Source organism: Eptatretus burgeri, chromosome 2, assembly GCF_056783735.1.
Source record: "Eptatretus burgeri isolate ZD-2024b chromosome 2, Ebu_testis_v1, whole genome shotgun sequence".
Taxonomy (NCBI): domain Eukaryota; kingdom Metazoa; phylum Chordata; class Myxini; order Myxiniformes; family Myxinidae; genus Eptatretus; species Eptatretus burgeri.
Window position 1 is genome coordinate 49,888,072 of NC_140962.1, and position 17,545 is coordinate 49,905,616.

Consider the following 17,545-nt stretch of genomic DNA (forward strand, 5'->3'; position numbering starts at 1 on the left):
AGCTGCTCGCTTGGCACGTGACGCTACGCGCGTGACAAGGCGTCGTGTAGAAGAAATGGATGAAGAAAGAGCTGCTCGCTTGGCAGACAACACTGAACGTGAGGCAAGGCGTCCTGCAGAAGAAACGGATGAAGAACGAGCTGCTCGCTTGGCAGACAACAATGAACTTGAGGCAAGGCGTCATGCAGAAGAAATCCCTCACCAGCGAGAAGACCGGCAAGTAAGGGATGCCCTGCGCCATCAGGACATACACCGTGTGAGACTAGAGTAGACTCACCGTGAGAATCGCAACCTTGCTCGATACAATGATACCGATTTCTTCTGAGAGGAACTTCATGTTGAGTACAGGCATGCGTTCAGCAAGACCTCATCTATCTGTGATGGGTGTACGGGATTACGCACCTACGGGCACGTACTAGTTGAACTAAATTCTGTCAAACTCCTTTTCTGCATATTATATTGAACAACGCCATTGTCTGCTTAATTCTTTCCTTTATCCTTCTTCGTTTTAATAATGTTGACGTGTAAACCTTTCTTCTCGATTGCACTTTTCCATTTTTAGTGAAGAGAGTGAATATAGCGCCAAAACACACACACACACACACACACACACACACACACACACACACACACACACACACACACACACACACACACACACACACACACACACACACACACACACACACTAAGCAACCGACATTTACAATTTCTGTGTAATCTACTCCATAGTTGGAGACAGTTTAAAAAAAAATCAAAAAAGAAAAATCAAAATAACAGTAATGGAAGAAATTGTGAAACACAATGAGTCATCAACATATGATACAACTCTCCACCCCCAACCTTCTACACTACCCTCTCCTGCCCCCCCCCCCACCTTACCTGGTCCCCCAACTTTCTACCTCCCCCAAACCCTGTCTTTTCCATTCCAAGTCCACATCCATCTTTTAAAAACTTATTTTCCCATTTCTCCCTTCTTGTGTCCCTTACGATGGTGGTTCAAAAAGTTATCAGCCTAACATGTATAAGATAAGAAAATGGCATTCATCTTTTATGCCTGATGTTGGCTTAATGGTTTGGGTGGTGGGCTTGGGATCCGAGGATACCGAGTTCAAAACCCACTCAGCTGTTGAATTAATACCAGGTGGGATTGACTCTGCCTGTCATCCTTCAGAGGTCGGCAAAATGAGTGCCAGCACGCTGGTATCCTGTGTCGGAGTGGCGACCCGTCCAGGATTGTGACCAATAGCCAAGGAGACTGCTTAGACAGTTCTGAACAGAGTGTGGTCCCCATGGATGGATGAATGCATCTTTTGAACTGACATCGTATGTCTAGACTGCCACAAACACTCTGTCACAAGCTTAGTGGAAGATTATTTTAAGCTCAAGCTCAAATGACAATAATTTGTTTCCCAGAGCCTTTACACAAGAAATTTGCTCAACCACAGAACTCAACCATGTGGGTAACCAAAAACAGGGTCAGATTTAGAGGCAGGTGACCCAGATGAACGCCTGAGGCACTGTCTTCTGGGATTGGGGTGCGCCTGCCCAAAGCAATAACAAGGAAATTTGATGCAGAAGGAGGTCATTTGGCCCATCATGCCTTGCTACACCAGTACGAGATTAAAGAAGAGCAAGAATTACTTTGCAATACATGTCCCCTTCCGGTCCCAATGAATGTTCGGGACATAAAAATTTGTTTGCTTTAATGCATGCTCGAGATGATACCAGAACCAAAATGAAGAAGAATAACTTCTCTAACTTTGCCAATTTCGTTCATTTCTCGGCTTTGCCTATTTCATATTAAAAATAACCTGATGTACATACATGAAGTAAAACATGTGTATGGCTTACGTGCATATGTAATACATCGTACTAATATACCTGGGATCATTTCAATTGCATTGGCCAATGGACTAACACCCAGGCTGAAGGCCTGAGGCCATCGATCTATGCTGCTTCATGAAATGGCTGCACATAATTTTATTGGGGTGGAGTCAGGCCAGCTGTCCAGCCAATGGGTGTAAAGCAGTGGGGTGGAATGAGTCAGTGCAGCTGAACACTGACCCATGTATGATACGTGATATTATAATCTTTAAAAATAGCTCCGCAAAGTGGGCGTAACCCCTCAGACCATGCATTGTAAAATGAAGCAGTGATATCACGATGATGCAGTCAGTTAGAGCACGTTGGACGTCATATCGATAAATCAATCAGACTTCAAGATGGCTACCGTGGTGGCTAGTGAAAAATCGCAGCGCACCCATTTTCGAAAGGAACCTTCCTCTACTCAACCCCAACATACCCTGCAACAATGGATTTAATCAGACAAGGCGTTCTCCTCGAAATTGACGGAAACCAAAAGTTGACGGACGCCCGAACACTGAAGTATGAACTTTGACCTCTATGACCTTGAAAAGTAGGTCAAATCAAAAACCCGGGTTACATATCATGTATCCTCATCAGATATACCTGTGATAAAAATTTGGCAATGATACAGCCATTCATTCAGGAGAAATAGCCATTTTTGGTTTTCAGTTTTGGCCCCCTGGTAGCTTAGGCCGAGAACCAAATTGCGCTCATTATCGAAAGGAACCTTCCTCTACCCAGCCCCAACACACACTGCAAAAATGGATTTAATCGGACAAGGCGTTCTCCTCGAAATCGACGGAAACCAATTTCAAGATGGCTGCCATGGAGGCCACATTGAAAATCGCAGTGTGCCCATTTTCGAAAGGAACCTTCCTCTACTCAACCCCAACACACCCTGCAAAAATGGATTTAATCGGACAAGGCATTCTCCTCGAAATTGACGGAAACCAAAAGTTGACGGACGCCCGGACGGACGCCCGGACACCCACCGGACAACGTCTGTGACGACAATACCCCTTTACGGCCCAGGAGTAATAGGTTTAGACCCAGAAAAAATTTATAACAAGCTGAAACTTTCAGGAAATGTTCAGAAAACTGTCAGGAATAACATACTAAAAGTCCCCAAGAATCTCCCTTGGGGCTTTTGAGAAATTCAAGATGGCGTCCAAGATGGCCGCCGGCTTGAGATTTTTCTCATATTTCAGGCTTAAAACATCATAAAAATGCAAATAATGAGTCTAAATACATGTTTTTTTTCGGGCAGGGACTTCAATTTCAACAATATTTTGAAGATTTAATGAAATCCTTATGCAGTTATACATAGGTCTAAACCTATTACTCCTGGGCTATGAACAATTTTCACCATATCTGTGGTAATACTATAGAAACCTTAAAAAAATAGAGTAAAATAAGAATATTCATGTATTTTATTAAATACATTAAAAAAAAACAATTAACAAAACAATTACAAATGTTAAAACTTGTGAAGCATATTTACAACATGACACATGTTGTCACCCTCAGTCATCATCCTCATCATCAGTTTCTGGAGAAACAGGAGTTGATTCTTCAGTTTTTCCCTCAGCATCCAGCAAGGATGGCATTGGTGCTGCATTGTTGCAGGTTTGACCAGTGCACTTTGTACATAGGGCAGAGCAGTGCACCCCCATCTTCCTGCAGCCACATGACACTCCACAGCCATCTGCTCTGCAGCCACAAGAGATCATGTTGAGGAGAGTGTCTGGAGCAATGGGACGGTCAGTGTCAACTGGAGTCAGGATGTCCTCCAGTTTCTATCCCCATGCTGTTGGCTGCAAGGGCCTCCCCATCCATTCCTGAATAGTGAGATATGTTCTGAAGGAATGTTGCTTGGCTGCTGCACTTGTTGGATGAATGAAGATCTTTGTGTTGTTCAGAGGTAGCAGTGTGCACACCAGTGAACTTCTCCAAAGCATCGCACAAAGGAACAGTGAGTCAGTGCATGCACCCATTTGGTTAAGGTGCTGTCTGTTATCCCTCTACCATGTGCCATCCCTCCACTGGTTTTCAACATCCTCATCAGGAACTGCTCGATTGTCTCGTCAGAGAAGTTGCTAGACCAGAACTCATTGGCTTGGCGGATGGTGAAATACCCCTTTGCAGAGAACAACGTGTACTCCTCAGGTGGCATGACTTGTGCAATGGAGTTCATCTGCTGCAAGTACAGTCTGCCAGACTTGGCAGACGGTAGATGACCTGCTGCATGGAAATGCGGGATCATCTCCTGCACACAGTGAAGATGAAGCTTCCAGTTGCCAGTCCTCTCAGCTCTGATGAAGTTGAGCATGAGCAACACCTGGTGGATGTACTGCACCCATAACTTCCCCATTCTTCTCTGTGTGGCAGCTTGATCGAGGTGGTGAGTGAGAAACTGTTGAAACTCTTGCAGACTTTCATCTTCATCTATCTCAGCAGCATCTTAATCTTGGTCCACTGTGTCCTGGTACAGACTGACCAGATGTTCCTTGTTAGTCTGGCTCTCCCAGTCTGACTTGTCTAGCAGTACATAGATGAGGGCCAGCAAGGTCAGAATGTGGGCACGCACTGCTCGAGAGAAGGCATGACCTGTGAGCATATGCACCACTGAACCTTTGGCATACACTCGTTCCCACAGATTTTCCAACCCACTCCCTGTCATGATCTTCCCAATGCTGCCTAGGTAGGACATCAGCAGGTGGAAGCCACCAAGTCGCACCACCACTTTGTCCAAGTCTCTGGAGGCAGCAACATTTTCAGAAGCCTTTTCATACAGAGGCTAATCAAATGTTATTGGGCAGATCTTGAGGTTGTGCTTTTCACTTTGTGTCTGTGCAAAGCACAGTGTAGCGTAGATAGTGCTGGGGTTGCTTGGTTCCAGATTGATGAATGGGAGAGTCTCAATTCTGGAGGTTTGGAACTTATCACTTTTCAGAACAGTTTTCATGAAGCCACTCCAAGGCAGACACGGTGTTAAGTTCAACATGTACCCAAGCATCCAAATGGAATCAAGAGCTGATGCTTGCAGTCTGTGAGTGTCGGAGATCTGCAGTGGCTCTACTGTGACTGGCTGCAAAGCAGGAACTGCAGGTTTGCTGTATGTCTTGATGGGTATGTGCCCAAAAGTGCCAACTGCTTCAGCTGGGGGTAGTTGCATTGTGCGCTTGACAGGAGACTTTTCTACTGTTCCGGGTGGTGTTACACAAGCTATGCCACCCATGGCATGGAAAGTGTTTTGCCCAGTAAGTGTAGCAACATTGAAATCTGCATTATCAAATACACACTGGGTGAAACCATTGAGGCCATAGGAGGGCTCACCAGCGGATATGAGGCTGTTTTCAAATCGCTGGACCTCCTTGTAGTCATCTGCAAAACTGATGCTACTGAGGATGTCTATCAGCTCGCGAGAGGCATACTTGCGGTGTATGTACACTGCTATGGCAAGTAGCACTGGTGAAATGAAAGACCTTGGTCTGCAGGCAGAAATGACAGAATGGGCAATGGCAGTGCATCGCCGACTCTCTACAGCAGCATTTTGCCCTTTTGGGTCCAACAACTTGAGCAAGAAGAGCTTCAGAGACTCAGGTATCATAGAGGAACCATTTTCAGTTTCTTCCAAGGTTGGATATTCACCGAGATCATACACTGACAAACGAATCTCATCACGAATAATTGAAGCTGCCATTTCAATTATCCCTTCATTTTCACAAGCTTTGTCAGCTGCTTTATCTGCCACCCACCTCTCACGAAGTATCCAGTGAGCAGATTCACGGAGACTGACTGTGCTGGATTTTCCAGGGAAGCTTGTTATAATGATATCATCTTTGTATCGCTCTTTCAGTTTCTGTTTGAAATACTTGAGAGAATAGCCTACCTCACCATTCAAGAATGTTTCCATGTGCTCTATGAGGTCAGAAACGGCATATTGACATTCGTCATTGTCATCTATATATGCACATAGCTCATTGAAAGCTGAAATCCTTTGAACATCAACTGGTTTGCCAACAGGTTTCAACTTTTGTGGGTTAGAAAGAAATTCCTGAGCACAGGCACGATGGTATTTTGCCTCTGCGGCAACCAAATCGATGTTTGCTTCTATTCTTTTGGTAACCGCCTCTCCCCACTCCATCCCCTCTCTTTTGCCCTTTTCAACACATTGTTCTTGAACTATATTGTCTCTACATTGCTTGTTAACTTTCTGCGTTTGGTTTCAAGTCTGCTGCTAGTAATCAGTACTTCAGAGCAGAAAAGGCAGTGTGTAGTGATGTCAAACAAAGGAGTTCTGTCTGGACCGCAGGGTGGGTTGTTCAAATTCCTCATCTGCCACTGATTTCTCAGACTTTCTCGTCTCAGATCTGATGGATGATTCCCGGGTGTAGGCTTTTCTACAGGCAATGTGAAGTGTCAGTGACTCCTGTATCTGTAGAAGTTCATGAAGACCATCCTGTCTCTCAAGGCTTGCAGCTACTAGAGTTGTCCTTCCTTTGGGTCCAACTTGCACAAAATCATTGATACATAAGTCCTCACAAATGATGCACGACTCCATCTCCTGCTCTGAAAAGAAAACATTGTATTGTGCATGTCAGCCATATTAAATATGTAATAAGTTGATTTTATCTTAAAAATAGCCATAGTAATTGATTCTTTGTAACTTAAAATCTATGTTTTGACCCATTATTTTTAATTCTATGATGATTTCAGCTTGAAATATGAGAAAATCTCAAGCCGGCAGCCATCTTAGACACCATCTTGAATTTCTCAAAAGCCCCAAGGGGCAGTCTTGGGGACTTTTAGTATGTTATTCCTGACAGTTTTCTGAACATATCCTGAAAGTTTCAGCTTGTTATAAATTTGTTCTGGGTTTGACTCAAATTTGACTTAATACTCCTGGACTATTAGCCCAATTTGGGCTGAGGGGTAAAAAGGACATAACTCTGTGAAAAATTGATGAAACACCCTGAAACTTGAACTCAAACTTGTTCTCTAACTTATCATAATAAAGCCCTGTACCAAGTTTCAGTTGAATATGTTAAAGGGTACAGGGGGGGGGGGAGTCTGAAATACCACAGGTGGGAAGGAACAGACGGACGGAGAAAGAGCAATCATATTGTCCCCTCTGGTGAAACCGAAAGGAGAATAATAAATCTGTCAAGCTAACGACTTAATTTCATTGGATGAATGGGGAAGTGTGGAAGAGAAAAATATGGCAGGTTCAGTGATACCAGGTTGTTAAAAAATAAAATAAACTTGTTTTATTATCCCCCCCCCCCGGAGGGGGGGGGAAGCGGGATATTGTAATCGTCCGGTTTGTTTGTCTGTTTGTTACTTACGAAATCTAAAGATTTTGTAAGTATATTAATGACTTCCGTTTGTTACTTACGAAATCTAAAGATTTCGTAAGTATATTGATGTCTTCCGTTTCTGTTTGCTTGTTTGTTTGTTTGTAGGCACGGTAACTCGAGAACGGAAGAAGCTACCAATGTCAAATTACACCACGTGATTCAGGAGGGTGATGGCTAGTGCTGATTAGATTTTGGTCAAAATCGGTCAAAGGTCAAGGTCACAGTGAGGTCAAACATCCAAAAAATGATAACTCGAGAACGGAAGAAGCTACCAATGTCAAATTACACCACGTGATTCAGGAGGCTGATGGCTAGTGCTGATTAGATTTTGGTCAAAATCGGTCAAAGGTCAAGGTCACAGTGAGGTCAAACATCCAAAAAATGATAACTCGAGAACGGAAGAAGCAACCACTGTCAAATTACACCACGTGATTCAGGAGGCTGATGGCTAGTGCTGATTAGATTTTGGTCAAAATCGGTCAAAGGTCAAGGTCACAGTAAGGTCAAACATCCAAAACATTCGATTTTTGATGGTTTGGTACAGATTCATCGTAGAAACTTCTGGTTTGCGTCGCTACCTTCTCAAGAGACAGCTTTTATTAGACAAGGTCAGAGGTCAAGTTGACGATTTCGTGAATACCAGTCTATGACTGCTTGCTTGTTTGTTAGTTAGTTTGTTTGTTTGTTACTTACGAAATCTAAAGATTTCTTAAGTATATTGATGCCTTCCGTTTCTGTTTGTTTGTTTGTTTGTTAGTTAGTTTGTTTGTTTGTTTGTAGGCACGATAACTCAAGAACGGAAGAAGCTACCAATGTCAAATTACATCACGTGATTCAGGAGGGTGATGGCTAGTGCTGATTAGATTTTGGTCAAAATCGGTCAAAGGTCAAGGTCACAGTGAGGTCAAACATAATTCCGTAAATTCACGTGGAGAAATGGAGTATTTTTGCTTCGCTCGACGTTACGACTCCATTTTAACTTCGATTTTAATTTTGTCTTCGGTTTTTGCGATCCCTTAGGACGCTTAAAACTCGGTTGTAGAAATTCTGGTAAAAATCGGATGTTTTGGAGACGTTTTAAGATTCTATAAAAATTATTTCACTCGACGCGTCACGGGTCGTCCCATGATGCAGTGCGCTCGAGCAGACGCGTCGTTGAGTTACGTTAAGGTATAATTGCGTGGAAAAATGGAGATTTTTTCTTCGGTCGACGTTACGATTTTTGATGGTTTGATACAGAATCATCGTGGAAACTTCTGGTTTGCGTCGCTACCTTCTCTCGAGACAGCTTTTATTAGACAAGGTCAGAGGTCAAGTTGACGATTTCGTAAGTACCAGTCTATGACTGCTTGTTTGTTTGTTTGTTTGTAGGCACGATAACTCGAGAACGGAAGAAGCTATCGATGTCAAATTACACCACGTGATTCAGGAGGGTGATGGCTAGTGCTGATTAGATTTTGGTCAAAATCGGTCAAAGGTCAAAGTCACAGTGAGGTCAAACATAATTCCGTAAATTCACGTGGAGAAATGGAGTATTTTTGCTTCGCTCAACGTTACGAGTTCGTTTTAACATCGATTTTAATTTTGTCTTCGGTTTTTGCGATCGCTTAGGACGCTTAAAACTCGTTTGTCGAAATTCTGGTAAAAATTGGATGTTTTGGAGACGTTTTAAGATTGCATCAAAAATATTTGACTCGACGCGTCACGGGTCGTCACATGATGCAGTGCGCTCGAGCAGATGCGTCGTTGAGTTACGTTAATGTTTAATATAATTGCGTGGAAAAATGGAGATTTTTTCTTCGGTCGACGTTACGATTTTTGATGGTTTGATACAGAATCATCGTGGAAACTTCTGGTTTGCGTCGCTACCTTCTCTCGAGACAGCTTTTGTAAGACAAGGTCAGAGGTCAATTGACGATTTCGTAAGTACCAGTCTATGATTGCTTGTTATCTTGCCAAAACGAAGTTTTTGCAAGATATGTTAGTCAGCTTGTATGTTTTTTGTTTTTTTTGTTTGTTTGTTTTTTTGTTTGTCTGTAATCACGTATAAAAAATTCTGCAGAGCACAGTTGTCATTGGAAATTTTTGTAACTTCGCATATCAGAGGCCTATAGAGGTCCCTTTCAGTGCACAACATTTTGAAGGTCAAGGTCAAAGGTCAAGGTCACTGTCGCAAATCAGGGGAGTCGACGAAACCCTTATTTTTTGAGTAATTTTGATCGGATCGTCTTCAAATTTCATGGGAATATAGTTCATGGTCTGGTGCTCAGCTGATTAATTATTGGTGGCGATTGGCCTTGACCTTCATGGTTAGCGCCTCAGGTCAAACATATTTGACCCCAAGGTCAAATTTTCAAGTTTTAGGAACCATATCGTGTAGTACCTCAAATTGAACACCTCGATGAGTGCTTTCGAGATATGTCAAGCTTGAGGGATTATGACGTCATTTGGTGACGTTATGAGGCAAACGCATATTTTTCATGGTTACTCTGTAGAACGATTCTCATCGGAATCTCTCGTAGGCAGATATTCCTCAAGGAGTCGCTCCTGGTGGATAGCAGCTCTGTTCACCTCAGTGTGACCTTAAAGAAGTCACACGTGGTCACCTTTTGGCAAGATCCGGGTCACCCTGCAGGTGACATTGGTTTATTTGTTTGTTTGTTTGTTTGTCGGCACGATAACTCGAGAACGGAAGAAGCTACAAATGTCAAATTACACCACGTGATTCAGGAGGGTGATGGCTAGTGCTGATTAGATTTTGGTCAAAATCGGTCAAAGGTCAATGTCACAGTGAGGTCAAACATCCAAAACATTCGATTTTTGATGGTTTGGTACAGAATCATCGTAGAAACTTCTAGTTTGCGTCGCTACCTTCTCTCGACACAGCTGATATTAGATAAGGTCAGAGGTCAAGTTGACAATTTCGTAAGTACCAGTCTATGACTGCTTGTTTGTTTGTTTGTTTGTTTGTCAGTCAGTCTGTTAGCAACTTTACGGCAAAACGGCTTTAGCAAACACTATCAAATTTAATCCACAGGTGGGCAATGAACCTTGGACGACCCCATTAACTTTTGGGTCCAATTGGATCAAAGGTCAAAATCAAGGTCACGAAAAGATCAAAATCGTTTTTCACTCATAACTTCGTCAAAAATGATCTGATTTACTTCAAATTAAGCTTATAGTGAACCTTATTCTATTTGTCCCTTATGATCCTACCCATTCCTATCGTGAAAAATGCATATTTGTGAAGATCGGTTGGGTCCGAAGTTTTGGGGGTCATGATCATCGGTCAAAATTACAAATTTTCCATTAAAACTAAAACATGGTTATGAAAATACAACTTTACGCGAAAACGGCTGGCTCAAACACTGTCAAATTGTATCCACAGGTGGGTAATGAACCTCGGCGACCCCATTAACTTTTGGGTCCAATTAGGTCAAAGGTCAAGGTCAGCTGAGTTTGCATTTTCATTCATACCACGTTTTAAGTACGTCTTCCTGATAGTGCTTATAATATGTAACCAATCATAATGTTTATTGTTTTGTTTGCCTTTTCAATTATTCTGTTTATGCACCTGTCTGTAATTCACTGTGTATGTACATTCTAGTGATTACCAATGAGAACAACGAACATCCATTACATTCACAAATCGAATTATTGATAAATTCTTCAACTTTATTGCAAGGAATTTTTCTGTGTTCATTGTAACTGAAATGTATCAGCTAGAGCACCATCCAGTGTGATCATTTCTCAAACTCCATGTAAAGTATTGTCATAGTGTGCTTGCAACCTTATGAAGTATATGTTATAGTTTTCATTTGTCTTTTATGTACAATATTTTGGTATAGGCACACATATTGTGTCCCGACACCTAGCGACTGGTGTCATAAACAATGCGAACTCAGCTAACGTCAGTGATACGTTTTCATGATAACATCATAACGCAACTCGTCATGTTTTGTTTTTCGCAATGTGCAACACACCATAATTATCCTTCATAATAAATGGCATTTTAAAATGGTATTTTTTCTGAAGCATTCCTTCTAGTTGATCGATATAATGATGTTCACCACGTTTCACTTCTGCTCTTCCATATCTCTATCTCTAAATATATAATACAACAATACTATTCAAAAGAGGCTTGGACAAATCCGTTTGCCCACATGGTATTATCAAAGACTCTATTTGGGAGATTTTTTTAGATGAATAAAATGTAGAAAAAAACATGTTTGTTTGTCTTATTGTATGATGTAGTCTGATGTTTATTATCAAGTGCACCACGCACTATTTAAACCACGGGTACTTGAAGCTTGTAAATTATGTTAATTTGATATATTATAACACATGTTTGATAGGTGTGGGTAGATGGATATTAAATACTAATTCTACAGGCCATATCTACACTTCACAGACATACGCGGCCAGCTCTAGACTAACATAATTTACAAGTTTCAAGTACCCGTGATTTAAACAACAGTTATCACATTCAAGCATTATGATGTCATCGGTCAAAATTACATATTTTCCATTATAAATCAAAAAAGGTTAGGAATATGCGTGTTTACTATGGAAAACATATATCAAGTCCTTTATTGGCTTTCATTTGACACCATGACCTTTGACCTTACGTGGCCTTGAAAGGTCAAAATCATTTTACGGTCATAACTTCATCAAAAATGGTTTAATTGACTTCAAACTAAGACTAAAATATTCCTTATTCTATTCCTTATAATCAACATTCAGGTTAAGGATGTATCAAATTTAATTTGATCCCCAGAATAACTTTATGCCTTAAATGGGCGGGATTTGTTGTGCCTGGCACCACTTGTTTAATTTTATTTTTTGGTTGGTGGTGGGAGAGATTGGTGAAGGTAGTTTCACGATGAATAATATACAACACCGATCATACACTATCCCTTGACGAGACTCCCTCACAGATGTACACAATCATCCATCCATACTCAAACCACATACAAGTCATGCCAACATCCTCATAACCCGCTATCTCCAAATGCTTCCAGATATCTATCCAATTCCACTATAAATCTATTTACTCTTTCTGCTGGCACTACCTTTGCAGGAAAACCATTCCATGCATTAACTACTCTCTGAGTGAAACCATGCCTTACTACCATCTTAACTCTCCTCTTCTTTACTCTCAGGCTATGACCCCTGGTCCTATCGCTGTCTACTGTGCTGAATCATTCTTATGCAGTGATTTTGTCTATACTCTATACACCCTTCATTATCTTAAACATCTCTATCAAATCCGCTTGACATTGCCTCCTGTCTCCTTCAGCCTGGAAACACTCCCTTTGTCCCCAAAAGGATTCCCACTGCTTCTTCAATGCAAAACCTTCCTCCAATGCCATTCTTCCAGCCATTGGTTGCCATCTATCGCTCTGCTCATAATTTCTATTCCATTTCCTAACATTGAGAGAATACCAGAAAACATGACCTCACAACCTTTTGCTTTCAGCCGCTTACCCAATATCCTGTATCTAGTTTTCAAAACCTCTGAATAAACTTTCCCACTATCATTCACTCCGAGGTGTACGACAAACAACTTCTTCCTACAATGACCCGATGCAATGTCGTTTACCCTTCCCTCAATGTCCCTAACACCTGCTCCTTCAAAACTGCACAAAACATGTCGACGATCCTTCCTGCAGAATGAAGAATCTACATATTTAAAAGTTTCATCACAAACAAAAATTCTCCCGAGCCTCATTCCTTCCTATATCGACTGCTGCACCCACTTCACTGCCTGTCCTCGCTACCTCTCACCACTGTCTTCCCTCGCTACCTCACCACTGCCTGCCCTCGCTACCCACTCACCAATGCCTGCCTTCGTTAACCGCTCACCACTGCCTGCCCTCTGTACCCCCTCATAAGGCATTCAAAAGTTGAACAAATTGAGAGGGGGTGCCAAAGACACCCCTTGCCAGGGGTGTCATTTGATCAATGCCTGCCCTGACCAAAAGAGTTTAGATGTTAGCTGTTGTTGAACAGAAAATGATTGTGTGAAACAATCATATGAACTGAATTTATTACTGCCTTCTTTGGATGTTTTATATAAAGAGAGGAAATGTAAAGGAAATGTCCCTGAAGGCAAATCTTGGTTTATGGCTTGGTTTTCAAAACCTGGTATACTGCGTTGGTATACTGCGTTGAAGGTGATTCAGGAGAAACAGCTCATTGTCAAGGGTGCCCAAGATGACTCATCACCCCTGCTGGCAAATAACATTGTGTTATTGTGTTACGGCTAGACGACTCTTATGGACACGAGTGAGTACACTGTGCAACAGCATGTGGTCATGAGCATATAATTTCACAAAAATGTGCATCAATGGAATAATTTTCAATGCAGAAAAAAAAAAATGTTCTAAAATGCAAGAGGGTAGGTAACAAGGGATATAGACCACCCTGTAAGTTTATCTGAGCAACATCACATGAGGGGAGTCAGGCATAGCCCCACTACAACGTCACTGAACGCAAAACTCGTAAACATCCTGTTCCAACTTCAATGACCGGATGTTGGCTTATGCACAGCCCTTTTGCCATACAATGTATGACATTCCAATGGGATTGGAAATTTGGAAACACAAGTTATTTTGATGTTTGTCTGTAACTACCTATTCACTGAAATAAAATTTTTAAAATACATTAAAAAGAAGTCACAAAGCTCGCAGAAAATTTTTATTAATCCACATGATGAGAATGGCTGGAAAAATCCACATGATGAGAATGGAAAGCAAAGGCCTCAGACAGTCAAGAAAAAGGGTTCCTTACATATTTGATGAAATGATTAGGCTTTCCAACATCCTCAAAAATACCCTCAATTTTTCTGACTGTTGAGTAACACCTACCCTCCAACAAAGCGCCCCGTACGTGCACGCTGCTCGAGCTGCTGACGTATGTGCTCCAGTTTCACAGGGCTTGGGATAAAGCCGATCTCACAGCCCTCCTTAACCAGTCGCCCGATCCACCAATCATTGCTGTATTTCTGGAACAGAATGCAAAAGTGTTTCCACAACATCATGGGATTTTAAAACCAACGTTAGCAATTCTCCAAGGTACTACTGTTAACACCTCTCTGTCGAATGATACCGAAATATCACAATCAAGGCGTCAAAACATATCCAATGAGTCACAAAGAACACCAGCTTAAAAAAAAAACAATTTAATAGACTACAAACGAACAAACAGAAAAGCCATCATAGGATGCAAACATCAGAAAATGGTGAAAACCACAGAAGCAGAAACAGCTCGAGGCATTCACCGTCAGTGAATAAAGACTCAGGTCAAATATTTCTACCAGAAAGTGCTCTTAATGACGTCCACTAAGCTTTGCGGCCAATTTTAGCATTCCCCTTGATGAAAGAGAGTGGGATTGGGTAAGTGGGAAGAAGCTCTCTGCCACCTCCATCCTTAACTTCTCCCCTCAATACAAAGTAAGTCACCACTGCAGGCACCAGATTTAACTTCAAGTTGTGTTAACGGTATGGCCATGGAAGCAAGTGTGGAAAACATTTCATCTTCATCGATCCCTTTCAGTTAAAGCGTGTGCTTGCTAATATAGCTTTTGTCAATGCTCTTTATTGTGCCAAAACACTGCATCATTTTGTGAATGACATGGTGACGTAATGGTTAGGGCATCAGTTCTGAGTCGGGAAGGTTAGTGGTCGGAACCCTGGCGATGTCATACCAAAGACTTTAAAAGTGGTATGTGCTCCTTCCTTGCTTGATGCTCAGCATTTAAAACAACTGAGTTTGCAACTGTTGCTCAGGCTTGGCAGGCTTTATGGGCCGAATGGCCTCCTCTGACGTTGAAGTTCCTTGTATGGGAACTTGTGTTACTATGTAACGATAAATGCTTTGCATGGCTGGCATAAATATTTTCCCCAAGATTAAGCTTATTTTCTTCTCTACTGTGCAATGTGAATGAGTTTTCCATTTTGTGCACCCTCACGATCCATACAATCTTCTGTCTTTTCGTTGGATTTTCATAGCCTTGACGTTTAGCAAGCATTGGTACCCAATGATGTGCACGTACTCCCAAGACATATGCTTTTGTAGTACAGTGAGTACTTCTTTCTCAAACAATTAGGTTTCCATCCTACTCCCCCCCCAAGCCCCCTCCTACATCCATTCCCATACCCCCTATCTGCTCACATTGTGCAAATTACACCAGATGGCGACATCGTGCAAACTTATGCCTGATGTTGGCTTAATGGTTAGGGTGGTGGGCTTTGGATCCGAGATTCCTGAGTTCAAATCCTGCTCAGCTGTTGAATTAATACCAGGTGGGGTTAACTCGGCTTGTCATCCTTCCGAGGTGGGCAAAATGAGTGCCAGCATGCTGGCTGGTATACTGCGTTGGAGTGGCGACCCATCCAGGATTGTGCCCAATAGCCAAGGAGACTGCTTAGGCAGCACCAACGCTCTGCACAGAGTATGGTCCCAATCTCCTCTCCTCCTTTTCTGCTCAGGTCTGATCTTTCAAACAGAAAAGCCTAAACTGGGACCAAGTTTTACAGCAAAAATTGTATTCCATTCGATGAAGGAAAGTAGAGAGGAACTCATTGCTACATCCTCCACTTCTCCCCTCTTTCCTTTCCCCTCCCCACTCCTTAATTTAGGATCCACGTCGGATCAGATGACAGATATCACACACACGTTTCAAAAAAATGCAATTTGTCACCCTGTTGCATAAACCTAAGGTGTGATATTCACAGCACAGTACAAGATATCGAAAAACTGACGCATGTCAACAGAGCTACTCATTGGCTGTAATTTTTTTATGAAGTACTCGTGGGGTATGCTTACACATTGTTAGCAATAACGAACCGCACTTTGTACGTAGGTACATAATAAATATCAGCAGTTGCAGCATGTTTTCCCAGTGTCCCCATTGTCTCAGGTCGCTTACCTGCAGTGAGCACAAGGTTGCACTTATTTTCGGATATTACGGATGCTTTCCGATGGTTCTGTCATTTTTCCCGGTGTATCGGCTTCGATGTCCGTCGGCACGTGAAGTTCCAGCTTTATACATCACCCGGAAGGTAAAGAACATCAATATCAGTCAGTCAGTGGGTGGTTATAATGAGCTTTATATATTCCATGACCTTGCTGATGATTACACCTGGAGTGCCTTCAGAAAGTATTCACACCCCTCGACTTTTTCACGTTTTGTTGTGTTACAGCCTGAATATAAAATGGATTAAATAAAATAAAAATTGTCACTGATATACACAAAATACCCCATAATGACAAAGTGAAAACAGGTTTTTAGAATTTTTTTACTACCTCCAGATGTCACTACAACTTGATTGGAATCCACCTGTGGCCAATTCCATTGATTGGACGTGATTTAGAAAGAAACACCTATCTATATAAGGTCACACAATTGACAGTGCATGTCAGAGCAGAAACTCAACCATGAAGTCCATGGAACTGTTCATAGATCTCAGAGATAAAATTGTAGGGAGGCATAGATCTGGGGAAGGGTATAAAACAATTTATAGTGCATTGAAAATTCCCAAGAGCACAGTGAGTTCCATCATTTATAAATGGAAAGAATATGGAACGACCAAAACTCTTCCTAGAGCTGGCCATCCGACCAAACTGAGCAACTGGACAAGAAGGACCATAACCAGGGAGGTGACCAAGAACTCAATGACTACTCTGTCAAAACTTCAGAGTTCCTTGGCTGAGATGGGAGAACCTGCCAGAAGGACAACAACCTCTGCAGCACTTCACAAATCGAGGCTTTATGGGAGAATGGCCAGGCAGAAGCCACTCCTGAGAAAAAGGGACATGACAGCACGCCTGAGTTTGCAAAAAGGCACGTGAAAGACTCTGAGAGCATGAGGCAAAAGATGATGTGGTCTGATGAGACGAAAATTGAACTCTTTGGCCTGAATGCAAAGTGCTACGTCTGGTGGAAACCGAGCACAGATCATCACCCATCTAATACCATCATGCTACGGGGATGCTCTTCAGCAGCAGGGACTGGGAAACTTGTAAGGATAGACGGAACAATGAACGGAGCCAAATACAGGCAAATCCTTGAGGAGAACCTGCTTCAGAGTGTAAAAGACCTTTGACTGTGGCAAAGATTTACGTTCCAACAGGACATTGAACCCCAAACATACAGCCAAAGCAACACTGGAATGGCTTCAGAACAAGAACACGGAAGTCCTTGAGTGACCCATCCAAAGCCCAGACTTGAATCCTATTGAGAATCTGTGGAAAGACTTGAAGATTGCTGTTCACTGATGCTTCCCATCCAACTTGATAGAGCTTGAGCAAAT

The 17,545-nt window shown here is 42.1% G+C and overlaps 1 protein-coding gene and 1 pseudogene across 7 annotated transcripts in view; both read right to left on the reverse strand.

Moving 5' to 3' along the window:
• The window catches only part of LOC147032012 (voltage-dependent L-type calcium channel subunit beta-1-like), a 222,713-nt gene that overhangs the window by 46,841 nt on the left and 158,327 nt on the right, over positions 1-17,545 (reverse strand). For all 7 annotated transcript variants that reach the window (XM_085869264.1, XM_085869263.1, XM_085869262.1 and 4 more), the window contains one exon: positions 14,099-14,235. In XM_085869264.1, coding sequence (XP_085725390.1) covers positions 14,099-14,235 — 137 coding nt within the window. The remainder of the gene's footprint in view (positions 1-14,098; positions 14,236-17,545) is intronic.
• Positions 920-5,913, reverse strand: LOC147032013 (uncharacterized; annotated as a pseudogene).